This window comes from Dryobates pubescens, chromosome 6, assembly GCF_014839835.1.
Source record: "Dryobates pubescens isolate bDryPub1 chromosome 6, bDryPub1.pri, whole genome shotgun sequence".
Classification (NCBI taxonomy): Eukaryota; Metazoa; Chordata; class Aves; order Piciformes; family Picidae; genus Dryobates; species Dryobates pubescens.
In genome coordinates this window covers 33541857-33561158 of record NC_071617.1, presented here as the reverse complement: position 1 = coordinate 33561158, position 19302 = coordinate 33541857, and the positions used below count along the sequence as shown (strand labels likewise).

The 19302-nt window shown below is 35.2% G+C and overlaps 1 protein-coding gene across 1 annotated transcript in view; it reads right to left on the bottom strand.

Moving 5' to 3' along the window:
* Positions 1–19302, bottom strand: part of RYR2 (ryanodine receptor 2) — a 377267-nt gene that overhangs the window by 156023 nt on the left and 201942 nt on the right. Inside the window, exons 19-25 of the mRNA XM_054162288.1 lie at positions 18669–18910; positions 14899–15091; positions 12938–13154; positions 11646–11750; positions 8046–8149; positions 4628–4711; positions 4035–4194 (exon numbers count right to left, since the gene is read on the bottom strand). Coding sequence (XP_054018263.1) covers positions 4035–4194; positions 4628–4711; positions 8046–8149; positions 11646–11750; positions 12938–13154; positions 14899–15091; positions 18669–18910 — 1105 coding nt within the window. The remainder of the gene's footprint in view (positions 1–4034; positions 4195–4627; positions 4712–8045; positions 8150–11645; positions 11751–12937; positions 13155–14898; positions 15092–18668; positions 18911–19302) is intronic.

The following is a 19302-nucleotide window of genomic DNA, read 5'->3' as shown; positions in this document are numbered from 1 at the left end:
TACAGACACAGCAGGATTGCTCTTTGTAACATGTTAGTTCATCTATTTTCAAACACCTCGAAGCTTCTTTCTCTTAGGAAACTATTTCATAGCTCTGCAAAGTTTATTTATAGTATCATGCAGCATAACATCATGCCATTTAATTATGGTACTGTAACATGTCACAGTAGTATGATGGGATGATAAAATGTAGCCTGTGAAACAAACTCATTGTTGGAGTCAAGTAGAAGTAGCACATAGCAGAGTGGACAACAGCTAGCAGCTTGCCATGTGATATGTCTGATAAATGAGAAGCATCTTTGCACTGCACTCAGAAACGATCTCTCTTCTTTTGACTTTTAATGAATGGTATTTGCTATCTGCACCTTGTAAGCACTCTTGGTACTCAGTTGTCTGTCTTCTCTCCAGAAGAAAATAAAGTTCATTATTTAAAAAGAATAATTTAATTAAGCAGAAATTAATATCAATACCTCAAGCAGAGCAGCTCCGACAGGACATGCTATTGGTGGGGAAGTTTTCAAGGCCGTGTTTAACTGTACATGAGATTATTGTAATTTGTTTACCAAGAATAAAGGAGTAAAGTATACTGCTTATCTTGTTGATCTGTTTCCTGGAGTTCATTAATATTTCTGAGTTTCTGGTGATCTCTACCATTCTCTATTGAAAACATAACTATGATACTGTCCACTGCACCACTGTGTTACACTCAACAAAAGTACTCTACTCAATACACAGAAGTCTTCAGTCAGTTTGAATAAATCAGACCCAAAAAAATATTGGGATATTTAGAGCAGAAGCACTCAAGACTGCAAAACCCTAGTTATGTGGCTTTCAAACTCCAAATGTGATCAGTTCTATAGTACTTAAGCTTTATACTTTTAAATTCCCTAGATTCTTTGTTGCATGCCCATGATTGTCTCTGTCTTGGTAAGGAAGAACAGCTTAGTATTGATCACATACCTAAGTGTGGCCAAGGTCTAGAGCAGAAGCACTTTTCTGAGGCTCTTGAAGAGTTAAAACCAGAGCCTGATTCATACTGACTGCTCAAAACAACTCTGAAAATCTAACTAGAGGCTACTATTATAAAACTTAACAAGTCTAAGTGATTATAATAACCTTTTTATATAACAATTTATCCTTAGCCATTAAAAAATATTTAAATTATCTTTGCAGGTATAGGTACCCATTTTTAAAACACTAGTGGAAAATGGGTAATGTACAATTCAGTAACTACGTGATTAAGGGGTTCAAGACTATATCTTCCATGAGTTTTCTTACACCAGACTATAAACTGTAATAAGTACATGCAGATTTAATTTGCATGTTGAGCTTTGTTATCCAGTGTGCAAGACATTTATTAGGAAGGGTATCTGAGGGAGTCCCGAGTTCCAAGATTGGCATTCAGGACATCTGAAGTCAGCAGATGAAATACAGAAAGCAGTTTGATAAGGAGATCACAGAATTCGCATTTCCTGTGCTCTGTCTCAGCCTTAAAATGTCTCTTCAGAAGGCCACAATGTTTTTAATTCAACAGGAAGGACACTATCTTTCCCAATACACAGCACTGTGAACATAAGATAGACTTCATGATTCCTCTGAGTTTTTAATTTTAGGTCTGATCAGTGTTTAGGAGGGGGCAGGCTTACACCGAAGTTGTAGCCTTGGGCAACCTCACTGCCTTTGAGAACCATAGTAAAACTGATCATTTACTACTATTCTTCAAAAGCAGAGTCTTCTGTATGAATCAGCACATAAAAATGGAATGGGCTGCCCAGGGAGGTGGTGGAGTCACCATCACTGGAGGTGTTTAAGAAGAGACTGGACGGGGTGCTTGGTGCCATGGTTTAGTTGATTAGATAGTGTTGGATGATAGGTTGGACTCGATGATCTCAAAGGTCTTTTCCAACCTGGTTTATTCTATTCTATTCTATTCTAAAACACACATAATGTGTAAACATACTGTGTAGGTGAAACTCTTTTTCATTGCCACCCAATCCCACTACCTCTTTTGCATATCATTCCCAATCCAGTAACACTGTGAAAGACCTAGACACCATCGTTTTAACTGTCTTTTTTAATTAACACTTCACTGATTCAGAAAACATAATTAACTGCAAATTCACTCCAACTAATATGCTGAAATTATTTGTGCGTTTGTTTGGTTTTGTTGGGGTTTTTTGGTGTGTGTGTTTTTTTGTGGTTTTTTTTTTCTTGCTTTTTTGTGTGTTTTTGTTTGGTTGGGCTGGTTTAGGTTGTTGGTTGTTTGGTTTTATAAAAATATACAGACATACAGGGTAGGCTAAATTGTCCTCAACATCTAATAAACTTTATTCCCTACATACAACTTTTTTGGTTTGATTTTCCCAACGCTAGTTAGAAGTGTAATTATCTAACAGATGCATCTGATCACAGAAACTTCTTAACTTTGTGTAACCAATAAATTGTGTTGCAATGCTGAATTTAATTTTGGGATATGTCAGGGTTCTATCAAATCTGTAACTATTTCCCAACTGTCATTCACCTTGAATGACAAGGCCACGTATTGAAAATGTTTGGTTTCTGGAAGAATAAAAAATATCTGGGGCATGGTGTAAATTATTGAGCATATTCCATAATGTATCAGAATAATTTATTTTTGAGCATATTGAGACAAAGACTCACATTGTTCCTCCTACCTGGTGACAGAGAACTTCAAAGAGCCACCTTCTCTTATTTAAAGATGCAGTATTAGGGGAAAATGTAATCCTGTTTTAAGTAGGGAAGTTGCACCACCAATATATTATCTGTCCAGTAGGGGATATTACATACATTATAAACATGAAAATTGGCTCATTGTTTGCTTAGACCCAAATTTCCTAAATAGTTTACAAAGTAGCAAAATGAGAGCTTTATAGTAAGACACTATAACAGACAACGCTGAAATGTTATGTGGCGCACATCACACAAATGTAGTGTCACTATGTGATAAGGTGAATTTAACTGCCTAATTTAATATACATAAAATCAGATTCACCTCTTTCTTTTTTTTTTTTCTATATACAAATGCATTGCAAAGAGAATGAGTTTTGGCCTAAACTGTCACATGTAGAAAAAAAAAATAAAAATTGAAATATGCTGAAATGTTTAACTTGAATTTTTGCCAAAAATCAAAACACTTGTTTGTAGGCAGGAAAGATTATGTGTCTACAAAACATCTGTTTATCATTTTTGCCATATAAATGATCTTTTATGCCCAGAGTAAAAGCATGGCAACTTTTTTTTTCCCCCCAGTGGGTTAATTTTCCTAAAATTTCACTGTGATATGCTACCACACATTTAGGAACAGAAGTGAAGCTACTTTTCTGTATATGTAATTCACGAATAATCACAGAAAGAACAGAAAACATGACTCCTGAGGGAAAATTCATATAGTAACTGTTCTGAAAAATAATAAACTAAGATCTTGGCATACCAAATTGATTATTTTTAAAAAAGAAAACAAAGATGCTGAGTTTTGCTGTTAAGAATCCATCGTGTGTAATGGTTACTCCTCTCCCTTAACACATTGTGATACGTACCCACGTAGCATTCACTTTCACTGAAACAAACCACTAAAGTAGGACTGGAACTTAGAGGCTGTTCTAACTATTCTCAGTTAAACATGGCTTCTGCCAGAAATGCAACATATAAGCAAAGTGATTACTACAAGTTTACATTCTCATTTCCCTGGATAAACAAAATTACTCAATTCCCAGGACTGCAAACATCTTAATGATTCCTCTACTGAAAGTCAATGTTTACACTTCCAAAAATACTAGAGCATATTAGCTTCCTGAATGCAATTTTCTCACCCTGAGATCCAGATACCGTGCAAGAATACAACACCATTTTAAAAATACTGCTAGAAGATTTAGGATTGCTTTAAGTATTTTTGCTCTCTCTGATTGACAGACTCACACTCATTAGCTGCTTCTTCCTAGTTTTGTATACATGTTATTCCCATTTAATTTTGAAACACCTAAGTGCATTTTCAAATGATTGAAGTTAGCATTTACCTGCTGGATACCATATGTCCAGCCTTGCCTTATACGGTCCCGGGCCCATACATTATGAGCATTCTCTGCTAGTTTATCTACCATAGCTTCTTGAGAGGGGGTCAGTTTGATAAAACTCAAATCCATGGGAGCAGGCTTATATCCACTCAACAACTGGTAGCTGTCAAAAAGCACAGAACTTTCAGTTAGTTTTCAGTAAGACAATTTTAATAGAAATTGCAAAGGAAAAAAGTGACGTATATTCAATATGTCTGTAGAAATAATCTGTCTCTCAACATAAAGAATAATGATACATTGACAATTTGTTTCAAGCTAGTTGCTTCCCAAAACCCTTTAAATATATGCAGCACAGCAAAATACACTGACAAGTTTACTCTAAAAATTCTTTATCAAGTTTCTGCAGTACACTGTCTGCACTTAAGATTGTAAACATCTAAAAGAAGAAGAGTAGATGAAGATGTGTGTAAATTTCTGGAAATTTATATGCATATCTGCATACCAATAACACTAACAATACAACTATCAAATTGTTAACATCCAATCCGCTTAATTCACTCTGCCTAACAAAAAGATGCATTTGAATTACAACTTACTTCTTTGGAAGTTTCATTTTTTTCACTTTTTCATCAGCATGTTCATCAGCAATTCCAACATGGCAGCCTAAGGCCAGCAGGGTTCTAGAAACAGAAATCAGAGATAAATTAATGCCAATGCTTCTATATTCAGAGCTGCTGCCATATATAAATGGCGCTATACCACAAATGAGCTCTGTGGGATTAACAACAATATAGAAAAAACAGCACCAGCCCTTTGTGCATATATAAGCAGCTTTCAGATAGTGTTAAGAAAATGCCACAAAATGTTCCAAAAATTTTAGTACTTAAATTTTAGACTACTCAAAATGAACTATCGTACAATCTGTTTTATCTATATGAGGCATCAGTTTAAGGATTCTCTGCCCTAGAAATACATACTTCTGCTTTATTTATACTGCTTATGTACATGCTCATACCACTTTATATCAAAATATTTTTGTTATTTACTTGGAAGTTCACGAAAGGAGAAAAGGCAGGAAATGTCACTTGTTATCCTTAGAATATGTCTTCTTTACAAAGACAGGCTGCTGTTCAGAGATTGTAATTGGATCTGGATTTTGTTAAGAAATACTACTGAGGAGAGGACTGACAGCAGAATGCATGACAACCATTAGGCTGAAACTGTCATCTTAATGCTTGGTATGGATGCTGTACATTAATCCACTTCAGAGAAAAGGATTCAAGCTAGACACAGTGTACCACAAAGCTTCAATAAAGGGCCAGTGACTGATCCCATTCTGGCCCGACTCTGAAAGATGCAATTCATTTCAGAAAACATACATGCTCTCTCTCTAACCTTAGAACAGAGTTGACAGTATTAATCAGGTTTATGATTTCTTCAGATCTCTTCCTTTCTTTACAGCCACACCATCCACCAGTATAAATCTTAAACATTATTTTTCTCCAGAATCTGATCTGCAACTCAACAGTTATTTTTTTCCTCCATTTGCATAGCAAGTCTTAGTTTTTTAGAGTAGGTGCATTACAAAAATGTTGACAATAAAATTACAGAAGTCAGAGACCACTTTAGAATCAGATCAGAAGTGTCTTAAAATCTGAGGGTGACAGTAATATCTTCAATTGAATCTGACTGAAACACAAGAAATTACAAATGTAAACCTTGAACTCCATTCCCAGTTTTCCCAACTGGGAGAGTAGAAAAACAAGGTTTACATTTGCTCTTGCCACTTAGTTAAAAAATATTTTCTAGTCTAGCTTTACCTGTATTTACTGCTCTTGGAATGACTGGGGGGAAAAAAAAGCATAAATATTGTTCTAGTAGCATTTCTCTTGGCAGATGAAATGTTTTAAGGAGATTCTTCCAGCATATTTTTAGTACTAGCTATATAAAGTAAATTCTACTGTTACAGCCTGAGAACCATGATTTAAAATTAGATGGTAAAATCAGATAAGAGGAAATCAATATGCAGTGGCCACCTCCCACAAAACACACTGTCTCCTAAGAATATCCCATGCAGTTAAATCTCAACTGGCATAAATCATACATAATATCTATGCAGCTATCACCATCATAAGTGAGAGGATGTATCTAACAGTGGAAAGCAGTAGAGAGGAACTAACTCCTGGTAAACCTATTTTCTTGTAATGGAGAACAGGAATTTGAACCCTAGATTATCTCTACACAGACACAGAAAATTCTAGGTGCATCATTGGTATAACCTGAAAGACCCCTAAAGCACTTCAAAGCTAAACAAGAAACGGCATAATATTGATACATGTAATGATCACAAACAACTGAGTAAACAAACAGAAATGGGGAAGTCAATCACAAAATAGTAAGCATTAAAAAAACCACCCAACAACAAAACCCCACCAAAACCCAAAATTTATACAAGAATGTGCAGAAATAGTACAAGCAAGTGAGCAAGCATATTTTAATTCCATGAAATTTTCAGCAATAACTCATTCCTGAATCTTGACATTTTATATAGTAAATAATTTTTATAGTTCATACAAGTATATGATGAAAAAATATACAGAGATTAAAATATACTGAAATACTGTGTCAGATAATGACTTAGAATGTCCTTGTTTTCTGCCTCTTACCTAGTAGAGCTGACAGCAAAACCAGCAGCAAAAAAAACCACAACAAAAAAAGAAACCCCAGTGACAGTAAGAGTTATTCTTGATATCTTGCAACTACTTCAAGCATGCCATACAGTTTGAGGCCAATTAGAGGAATTTCTTTTCCTCTTCCCCCCTGTATCCCATTGAGGATGACTGCTAGTAAATAAGAAACATCTAGAAGAAAAAGTCAAAATATCTTACAATTCAAGCTACCACAGGCTTCAAAAATACAAGAATTTACTAATACAAGAATGTAATGAAGACTGAGCTGAGTAAGCATACAAATTTTGAAAACCATTGGAAGACTGAATGTTAAATTATTTGGATACTACCCATTTAATGAAAATGCTTTCTCTAGAATAAGTAATAAACTTACTAAAAGTAATTGATAATTTGTAAATATTCCAAGAAAAGTAATACCACATGCAGATAGTCATCCTATCATCCTAAAACTCTGCATGTTAATGCTCTGGACAGGCAATAGCAACTTTATTTTAACAAGAAAAAATACTTTAAAAAACCCCAAACAAATTTCAATGGATTGCAAATAGGAGTGACTGGGGAGCCACATGTAACACTGGGCATTTACCAGTATGAGAAATATTTTAGCATGTTGGCTACATGTAATACTACATATAGACAAAATTACTTACACTAATAGTTTTTCAATGTATTTGCAGAAAAGCAAGAACTCTCATCTGCTCTACTGACAAAGCTGAGATGAGGAGTTGCATCTCTGCAGGCCAGATAACTAGATTACTTGAACAAACGCATGAAGATCTCACTGAAATTTCTAGCATTCGATCTGTAAAGCTTCCATGACATTCATGCATCTAAATGCTCATCCAAAAAAGGAGAGAATGCTTACTATTGTTTTGCGTCAATACAAACAGATCACACCGAAACAGCAAGGGGACCTGAAGTAAAGCCCAAGTCACATCCAAAAATATCTATTGGCTGTCAAAGTGCTCTGTCACTAAAGATAATTACATGTAATTAAACTACATTGAATTAAGAGAAGTAAGAGGCAAAGATTTTTTTTTAAAGCTTAAATTTCTTTCCTCCAAACTGGATGAAAATTGCCTGAGTTGCCATTTCAGAATCAGCATCACCACTATAATTAAAAAATTCCATAGATACTAAAAAGATAATCAAAGCAGTTTTCAGTGCCAAATACATTATTCATTAATGTATCTCACTCCTCCTTTTTCATATTATTACCCTAACCTACATGTCAAACGTTAATTCACACGTCAATTTATAATTCTGGAATCTGCAACTCCTTAGGAAACTCTCACTATACATTTCAAAACTTTTAGCAACTTACTTCAGTGTTTCAAGTGACATTTGCAAATTGTAATTTCTTTCCTGCTCTGGAAGTTTTGAGAACTCCACTAAACATGGATGTTGTCTCTTGTTGTCATCTCTCACCTGGAAAGACAGTAAAGAAATAAGTTTAATGTGTCTTAAAAATTAGAAAAAAAAATAAAATTAAAAGCCCAAAACACTAAATGCTTTACATTGATCCTGTCAGAATTAATCAAACTGAACAACACTTCAAAAGAGAAAGTATTGTGTTCTCAGTGCATGATCAAGTAAGGCAGAACACGCATCTGCAGATTTCAAGTGGAATAAATGCTAATTTGTACAATTCATTACACAGACCTCCAAAATGAATAATCAAAGTTCAAGAAAAGTGTTATCTATGTTGTATTGACCTAGAGCCATAAAATAGCAAACCACTTTCAGCACCATGTTTGAACAACTATACATCCAGTTTGCATAAATATGTTAATATGAATATCACTGAAGTCCTTAGCCAATAAAAGAATATAAAGGATAAATCAACCCTACTTCTTAATTCAGCAAAAGTTTTTGTCTTAGTTATGTCCAGTACTATACAAGCAGAATGCAACTGTTCAGCAGTCAAAAATGACTGGAACATTACTTTACTGCTACTGTATTTTTCTATAACAAGACCTAAACTGTACACTACTGCTCAATGAGGTTTATTTAATTTCATTTAAAAAAAAACCAACACACATTTCTCCATAACATTTCTGAGTAACATATATTGCATTTTGATCTAAATACATAATAATTATCAAAGTGAATAGCAGTCATTTAACTTATGTTTGGGATTGAAAAAAAAAAATCTCCAAGGGATATTTATCTTCATGTTATTGTATTGATCCTCTTTGGATGGGCAATTCAAGCAATTCAACTGTCAAGTTACTTGATCAAAATCATTAACAACTAAAATAAAAAACATCTTTTAATGAACACTGAAATGTGTTTCTAAGACCAATGGTAATTTGCATTAATAAAGATTCTGTATAGTTTCCAATATGCAGGACTGCTTTATATCTGTGTACAGCTAATCTAAATCTTGGCCGTCATGTGTTTTCCTCAGAATTCCAATGGTAATTGAATTTCTTCCAGTGAGATTCTTTTCACTCTACAGATGTAATGTACAATGCTTCTCATATATATTCATTATATTTTGGAGGTAGCCTTCCTGCTCTTTTTTTTTTCTTTTTTCCTGAGCACAATATAAAAATCTACTTCCTTCCAAATATATTGTGTAAATGACAAAACTTTTGACAGCTATCAATTCTTTATCTTTGTGGCTGGTTCAGCAAAGCAAAGTACAGCAAAGTTCATCAGAAACAACAATACATAGATACATCTGATGATTTCAAGTTGGCTATCTAAATGCCATTCATATTCAGACTTATTATAATGAAGCCAGTTAACAAAAGACAATAATTTTGCTACTCTAGCTTGCTGTTTTACTCTATTACATAAATAAAATACATTAGTAATACACCATACAGTACTAGATACTTTGGTACATATAGATCTGACAAAACAGGCATGTAGAAGGGAATATAAAATACAATTTTCAGCTGTTTGGGTTTTTTATAATCTGGAGAGACATTTATCCTTTGAACTTTCTGACTTGGTGAAAAATCGCCACTAGCTACTACATATAATGCATCTTGCTCTGAATTTTAATCAAATTTACATCAAATGCAACTGAGATTAGAGAACTGAGATGGTGTGCATCTAAGCCAGCTAATTTCCATTTCATACCTTCCCTCAATACTCATTAACTACAGTGCATCATTTGAGATAACTAGACTTGACATCAGTGGTCTAAACAGATGAAATCATCCGTGAGAAAACAATATGATAAAGAAGTTAGTCTCCAGAAGGTGACCAGCATATGCTTAGTCACATTACTGAAGTGATCACAGCCAATCATAAAACAGTAAAGCTGGAGATGGAAAGCTGAAAGGTTTAGCTGCTTGTTTCATTCTGATGTAACTACAACATTTAAGTGCTAAACTTCACACTTACTATATATTGTTTAAATGAAAATAGTGTTCAACTGTGCGATTAAATTCTAGATGGTAAGTAATACACTAAAAGTTCCCACAGATTGCTTCACAGTTGGTATGATTATACAACAATTAAAATGTTTTGACACATCAGTTTAACTGGTGTTTTGTGCTGATTTGCTGGGGAAACAAAAAAAAAAAAAAATCTAGAGATCTTCACTGTCAATCAAATCTTTTAAAGTACTGCCATATGTTACATTAAATATAATTCCTATGCCCAGTTACATTAAATCTGAAATCTTTTACTAGCAAACATAGAATACATGTTTCTACATGCACATACGTGTTTTGATGCTTACACCTAGCATCTACTGTATATTTCTATACACTATTCACAGCAATAATTCTTTATAAACAACACTTTAAGCTGTTATCCAAAAAACTAGCTTGTACACTTCCTTATGAGCAAACAGAAAAAAAGAAAAAAACCCCAACATATTGACAACATAGAATGCATTTTGTATCAAAGCCAGAAGCCAGGTATATTTTTTTTTGTCATACTCCATGAAAAGTAGGAAAGAGATAAGGTAGAGTACCTAAAGTAGACTTGGTCTTGAAGAAATGGAAAGAAGGAAAAACGGATTTAATGAAATTTCCTATAAGCAATATTTTTATGAAAAAATAAGTTTTATAATTCTGTCAATCAGTACATATGAGAAGAACTAAGAATAACTGCTTTTATTGGCTTGCTCCACCAGGAAACGAAACCGTTTTAACCAAGAAAAAAACAAATTAAAAAACCCACCATGTGCTTTCTGTGCTGTCAGTTGGATTGGCTGAAAATTTCAGCACCAAACAGTTTAATACTGGAATTTTCATTCAGAATGTGTTGGATTTGTCTGAAATGGAGTTAGTTCTCATAGCATCTTCTGTAGTGCTGTATTTATTTTGTAGTGCTAGGTGGAACACACCAGCAGTGTTTTGGCTGCTGCTGAGCACACCAAGGCTGTGCTTTTCCAGCATTCCTCCCACCCAACAGTAAGCTGAGGGGTGGGAACACAGCCTGGCCAGCTGACCCAAACTGACCAAAGAGATATTCCTTGCAATATGACATCAACTTGGATGTAAAAGTTAAGGGAAAGAAGGGAGTGTGGGGACATGCACTGATGGCGTTTGTCCTCCCAAGCAACCACTACAACATATTAAAGCCCTGCTTCCTGGGAAGCAGCCGGAGCTGACGGGAAGAAGAGAATAACATCTTTGTTTGCCCTTGTTTCCATGTGCAGCCTTTGCTTTCACTTTTGCCTTACTAAACTGCTTCTATCTTGACTCATGGGGCTCCTGTTATATTTTCCTCTCTCCTATCCCTGCAAGAAAGGGAGTGAAAGAGTGGCTTTGGTGGGCATCTGGTCCCCAGACGGGGCCAAATCATCATAGTTTCTTTCCACCTGCTTCTGGCTGAAAGGGTCAAAAGCCTTACCACCTCTGGTACACTGAAATCAATGTGCCATATAGTATTACATAGTAATAATAAAAAATATTATTTACATAATTAACAGAAAATTAAGTTGGAGGGTACATACCGGTCCATACTGCCAGCCAAGTTCAATCTTATTCATAACCCAAAGTTCATGGATGTTCTCCGCTAATTTTTCTCTGATCCTTTCCAGATGGGGAGGCAAAACAATCTAAAGAGGGAAGGAAAAAAACAGGTTATTATATGTAAGTTGCTTGACAGTGCCACTCAAACTATTGTAACAGACAAACTTTGTACATTCAGCATCTCCCAAATTAAAACTTAGGTTTAGTTAATACAAGGAAGAATTCTTAGATCAAGAATTACTTCAACCTATGCACATACAAGCTCCAGAGTTTGGCCAACCAACCAGTTTTAAACAGTTTTAAACCCAAAACATCCAACTGGCATGCAGTATGTTCCTAATAGCTAGTATCTACTCAAAGCAGTACTATTTATCAGCTTACAAAATGCTAAAAATCTCAACAACCAAGGTAATATTGTGAAAAACAGAAAAAATAACCACTAAAGAATGGATTTTCAGGTGGGGAAAAAAAAGGTTATGATGACAGGTGACAAATTAAATCAGGATGGCATGCCAATATACCTCCAAAATTTGAAATCAAGTCTGCCTCACCTCAAATATTCAGTGCTGTGAATCATGATACGTTTACCCAATTTTTGGTGTTACTGAGAAATAATTACACGACACATGTAGAATGCTGCATTTAGCACATAATAGTATCAAAGTAGCAATTTTTTCCCTTTTTTACATGTTTTTTCAGGAAATAATTCCTAAATATGGTAAAGTCTGAGCACAAATTGTACAAGAATTTGTATCATCTCAAACTTGAGTCAAATATAAATTGATCTTGTTTTTCACAATGGTGGTCTTTAGTATCAAAAAACTACTGCTCATTGCAACTACACTAAAAAAAAAAAAAAAGGGCAAGATATAACTTTAATGCACACCCCTCCCTACCCACAGTGAGTCAAATGCCACTCTCAGTAACCTTCAAGTTCAGTGAAGAATTAGAACTGAAGCTGGTCTAAAAGTGTTATCATACTGCAATCTTCAGCAATTGTAATTAAACAGTAATAAAAATGTATAACAACAGAACAAGCTCAAATATTCTTTTTTTTGCATACTATAAGGGTAAAATGTTCTTTATTACAGTGTTTGTGAACAGAAATATATGAAATTTCTAGTGTGCACTAGAAGGCTTTACACACCATTTATGAGCTTCTCACAATGGAACATACCTACCAAACCCCTCAAAACACTATTTTGAGACAAGTTACAAATTCATTCAATTAACGCAGGCCCATAAGATGTGTGCAATCCTTCAGTTTCCATACCTGGCTAGTATCTACAGGAACTGGAGTGAAAGCTGCTTGCGACAGAGAGATAGTGGGACCCAACAGATCTCTTGTATAGCTACGATCTTGTTTGTACTCTCGGCTCTGCTCCACTTTAAGCTTCTCTTTTGGTAGGACAGCTTCAAAGCACGGGGCATATCCAGGTGGAGGAAGGAATTTGAACTCTCCATGGCGGCCTCCAAGCAAGAAACGCACCCTGTGAACATCAGAGTTACTTTGATAACTGGAACACCTCTGGTGTCAAACCTAATCAGTTTGTAAGCCAGAGAACCACTGAATGCTATGGGTTTTTTAAATGAAAATAAAATAAAATAAAATACGTTACAGCTTCTTTGAATTGGTTACAGTCCAACTTTCTCCAAACAATACTGGAGTTTATCAAGTAGAAGGTGCAAAAACACAGGGAAAAGTACACAAGTCTTACTATTAGTTAATTTTCACTTTTATGAATGTATTCTAAATCACATAACCAAAAGAGAAGATACAAAGAGAGAACAATCAGTTTACTTAGCACTCCTGAAAGTAAGCAGCAACATGTGATACTTCAGAAGGCTGAGACTATAACCCTGAGTAATCAGTCATCCACCTCTGGACCATCTCCATTGAGGAATTCTCCATTGTCTCTCACTTCAGAAATAATCCTGAGAACCCCAGGGTATACAGTTCACACTTTTCTCTCAAAGACAACTAAATCCTTAAGATACAATACAAAAAACTCCTGCATTTTCTCCCCTAAATCTTATGGAAACCTGGGGGAAAACATTCTTTCATACATTACAAAATGATGAGTTTGCCTTTGTTTGTTTGTTTCTGAAAAATTCAATGAATGTAATGAATGATCTAATAGTAAAAATTTTCCCAGATCATTGCCATCCAGAAGGAATCAAAAACCACCAAAAAAACCTGCAGAACTGTTACATCTCTTTTCCATTTACTGAGCATCTTATAAGATTTTTGTTAATGCTACGATAGAGCACTCTCTAAAAACACCCTCAGCACTTCAATGTCACAATGGAGATAAAGCATGCAGGTTTATAGTTTTGCAGTTCATAGCCTGCATGTCTATAGTTTTACCACATTGTATCTCGACTATTGTCCAAGGCAAAGTCTGAAGAAGTACATTGTGCATCTGGAATGAGGCTGGTATGCCCAATGTGCAACAGCTCGTAACTTCTGCAGTATTCACCACAGGCTCTGAATGAGCATTCACAGAGCATTGCTCTGCCTCCAACAGAAATCAGCTTTTGGCGTTTACTTTTGCCAGTCCTGCTGAAATTAGTCCCCATGCTGGAACATCACACAATTTTAAATACTATATTCTCAAACTATTTAATGCATGGAACCAGAGGTCTGGCCCCTCAGGCGCATTTGAAATTTTATAGGAAACCAGTACAGCAACCACCATACAGAATGACCAATTTCATATTAACTCATTATCCAGAAAACAAAGTGTACAAGGATTTTCTTAAGGTAAGTGCAGATAACACATCTTCAAGCAACAGCTGCTACCTCATAATGAATGAGTTAAGGAAAATATATTTTTAATGTTAAAGACTGATACTTTTCTTCCCACATAGATAAAATGCTGTCCTGGAGTGAAATATAGCAATGCATCAGCTAAAAAATTGTAATGAAGCTGTTTCTAAGGTCTGTCTGCAAACTACCCAAATACACTGGTGTGCTAAAAATAACAACAGACGAGTTATCTCTTCAGGAGTTCTCTGTAGCGCACTCTCACTATCCAAGAACTGGAGCTATGCCAAAGAAACAGATGTCAGAAAAGGAAATGAGAGCAAAGACAGCCAGGGAAATACTCACCTATACAGGGGAGAGAAAACCAAAAACAACAAAAACACAACCCACAAACAAAACAGACTGGGGAAAAAAACAACAAACAAACAAAACCAAACCAAACAAAAAACCCTACACCAGATACTAACTTTATTCCTGCAGAGAAGCTGACAACTGGGAAGAAGAGGCCATCTATGTTGAAATTCTCAAACATTCCTTGAACTGGCTGACCATTTATCCGGAATGAGATGCTAGGAGCACTAAGGTCCAGACAGCAACTAATAACATCATCAGTTCTTAACAGATGTTGGTTGGGGGAATTTACTGTCCTTGCTACACAACCTGTGGAAGGAAAGGAGACACACTGAGCAAAATGTCTGAAAATTATATGAGTTTAACAGCAGCCTACAAAAAGAGACAAAAACCAGCAGTAGAGCACAAACACATTAATACACAAATATCTAACTTCTAACACACAGGACCTGATTTCAAGCTTGCAGTGTAGTGAATAGAAGCACAGTCATAGCTACAAAGCTATTTTATTCATAAATACATTACATTTAAGTGAAAATAATTAGTGATACCAATATAAACAGTTGAATCCAAGAAGAAAACTAAATTTTACTTCCTCACAGTAGTAGAAGTGCACACTGAAAAACAACCATTAGTTGTATGTTTTAATAAAGAATGCTTTATTATTCAAGATAAAGACAAGTATCATACTTCAAATTATTTAGGAATTGTCAGGTACTTTCTGTTATGAAGAGTCACATCATGGTAACCTTGCAAATTTGTACAAGGTGACACTACTGAATTTCATTACCAAACTGCAAAGCAGCATTTTTCTGGTACATACAAAGACAGCAGGAATTTTGAGACATATATATTCAGTACTACATGTATTTTTCTTTAATCACGTTTCTATGAATTCTGAAGGATCATTGGTTTGGGGTTTTTTTTGCAGCAAATTGGACTTACACAAGCACACCTACTTCCCAAGAGATATAATCTATAGAATACAGAAACGGAAAATGACTCTTTCTGAAAGGTACTGCTATCTGCAACAGAAAACTTATGGAAAAGCATGACAATTCTATGAAAATACCTCATGTAGACATATTTTCCAAATACAACATGTACAATGTCTGCAAGAGATATATCATAATACATATTAAGAACAGAGCAGTAACTCAAACTCTGCTGTCCAAATTTTGTAAACATGAAGGACTTAATTAGAAGTATTGTGTTTCCAGGATGATGAAGGTTTAACAGTCACATCTGTTTAACAGTCACAAAAAAATAATAGAAGAAAAACCTCAACAATATTCTTCAGATGAATTTTCATATACACACCACTTTGTGGATGGAAAATTACTTCCTGATACAGCTATATGATTTGCAGACTGTAGGAGCCCCTCTTAACAGGGGGCAGATTGCAATGTATTTGGGGGGAAAAAAAACCACAAAACCCAGTTCTCAGATATCTACTCTTGCTGTTTCTCTACACCCTTTCAATACAGGATGTCTTCAGTTTGCTTTAGCTGCTGTAAGAACAGTCACTTCCATGAGCAAAAGCACAAGAATGATGTGGAGCAATTCTAAAGGCCCCTCACAAATAGAGAAATCTACAGGCAACACTGCAGAGAAAGATTAGAAGTCACAGTATAATGAATGACTTGCAAGGAAACTATCTTCTATCAGCTCTACCTTCCAAAACTCACAAAACACAGCAGAGAAGAACTTCGCAACAGCTGAAGGTCAGTTTCAAATGAATCACAGAAAGGAGCAATTACTTAATGGCAGAGATAACAAACTTTCAAAGATCTATCAATGAGAAGTGGGTACTTCATCTCCTTAAGGCATACTAGTTGAGACTAGATGCCTTTTTAGATGTTAAAGTTTAGCCAAATATAGGTTAATGGGATCAATGCAAGGCTAACTCTTATCAGAAATATGCACTGGTCTTTGATGAATGCACAGTCAAACCATATGATCTAAGTGCCTTTTCTAGCCTCAGGCTTTAAAAATATATAAGTTCATTTCTCCATATTAAAGAAGTAATTGCAGGACTGAAGAAACAATGCAAATTAAATGTGATTCTGGTAAAGGCTTGGTCCAGACCAGAAACTCAGGAGCAGAAATTGTTATTAATGCAGTAAAAGCTTTACTCTCAGAAGATTCTTTTATAATAACGTCATTGCAGAGCATTACCAAGATACAGCCTGGGATAGTAAAAGGAAAAGAAACCTATGATTTTCAACATAGACCCACTAAAAAACCTTCCAAGTTTGAGAGGTATGTGTTACATGACAATGTCAATGAAGACAGAACTATTTTTAAATCCAACAGCTACATCCACAACAAAGATTAATACACAAAATCTGCATATAGAAACGTAATGTGACTTTTCTGACTGGGCTGAATTATTGACTAGAGAACCATAAATAATTGTTCATTTATTCTTTTGTGACATTTCTCACAAAAACATTTTGGGTGGGTAGAGGAATCATTTTACTTTTCAGTAATACTTTGTTTCCTTCCTAAAAGGGACTCTAACTACAAAAGATTACTTCAGCCAGCTCAATATTTTCTGGTTCTGCTGTAGTAATACTTTTTCTGACAAACTCACTTATGACACAGCTTTAATGACACCTTTAATTATGTATCATTGTTCCAAAGTAGTTCACACTATGCACGAAAGGCAAAGTGGCAGCTACTTTCCTAAGATGCTACTTCAGTCAATCTGTTATTACTTAACAATACAATCCATTGCTATTTTGATTAGAAAATTCTTTTGAAATGTAAAAATGTATTCTTTTCCAAGTGCCAAGCCACAATGCCTCAAAAATCCAAAATCTTGAATGCTTAGTACAGGTGACTCACTAAGATGTCTCTCTTGTCTGCTAAGCAGCTCAAGAAAACTTGCTTATATATTCATAGAGGCAAGAATTGCCAATGCACTGAACCTATCTCAGTTTCCAGACAGTTTCACAGTTCACCATTACCCAATAATCTCTCAAAATCAAAGGAAACCATTTTTCCTAAAGAGGTGAAAACAAAGGAGAAACATTTTTCAAGCATTTTAGGAGTGTTCAAGTGTAGGACTATACATTCTAAATGAGCTCTGTGAAACTTTTCACAAAAGTTAAATTATGTGAAAAAGACTAAGAGAAGACAACAAGTTTTCTTTCTTATTATTCTCACTGTGCTGAGCTAACCCATATTGAAGAGTGAATAGATATTTGCAGAATCACTAGCAAATGGAAATACTTCACATATTTAGTTCAGCTTCCTTTAACATAAGAATTTGCACAAAGAAATTCCTATAAATATATACTTAATAAATAGATCCAAGCTGGGCTAATAATATCTGATGAAACACACCATAATCAAGTGAGAAACATGATTCCGGAAGTCTTGATGTATGTAAATAAAACATCACTACAGAAAAACATCTGGTTTAAAAGGGGGGGTAAAAAAGAAACAGAGATCTGTGAATTCAATCTCTCAGGTTGTTTTTACACTATCACACAGGCATTACAAATCCAGATGACCGTCAGACTTCATTTTATTTAAAATTTTAAAGAAAATCTTCATAGTTACCGAGGAAAAACAAACACCACCAAAATAATTCCCAGGCTGAAACACAAATATTTAGTCTATCTGCATTAATTTGAATAAAACACCTTTTTCATCACACAATGTCAACTTAAAAAAGATTCTGATACTGATTCTATATACTCCTAATGTCAGCTGAAACATCTGATTGACTTTACTGCTATTGAAAACAAATTCACTAAAACTGAAAACAACAGTCTGGTTTTTTTTAAAAAACCCTAACCAAATAAAAAGGGGGCAAACCAAAAATCAGACAAACAAAAAAATAAACTCACTATAAAGATAACACAAACCAGAATACCTGACCACAGATGCAGACCATCGAAGCCATAGGAATACAAGTCATCGCCAACACCATTTCCTCCCCATTCTGCTCCTCCCCCTGGATATGGTGAGTAGCCTTCTGTTGAAGCCCAGCCCACTCGTAGATGAGTTGACTCTGCAGTAACAAAGGGCTCTAGATGGTCCACCATAAGTTCATAGTACCATTTTCTGTATTGGGCAGAGCCTTCACTAATCCCCAAGAAGATGTTGGGTCGCATGCTTAAACAGAAAGAATAAAAGTAGTAAATAAAAACTTATTTCAAGAACATGATGAACCACTGCAGACTTTTCATTAAATTCAAATTTCATGCTTCTTTTGTGTGATTAAAACAACAAAAGTAATTTTATTTCATAGAATCACAGAAGCATAGAATACCAGATTGGAAGAGACCTTAAGAATCATCTGTTCCAACTTATCTTGGCAGAATCATGGTCTAGAGATGACCCAGCACCCCATCCAGATGAATTTTGAAAGTGACCAACATTGGGGAATCCACCACTTCCCTGGAGAGATTGTTTAATGGCTGAATGTTATCATTGATGAAAACTTGCTTCTTGTGTCCAATCAGAATCTCCCTAGGAGAACCTTGTACTCATCCCCCCTTGTCTTT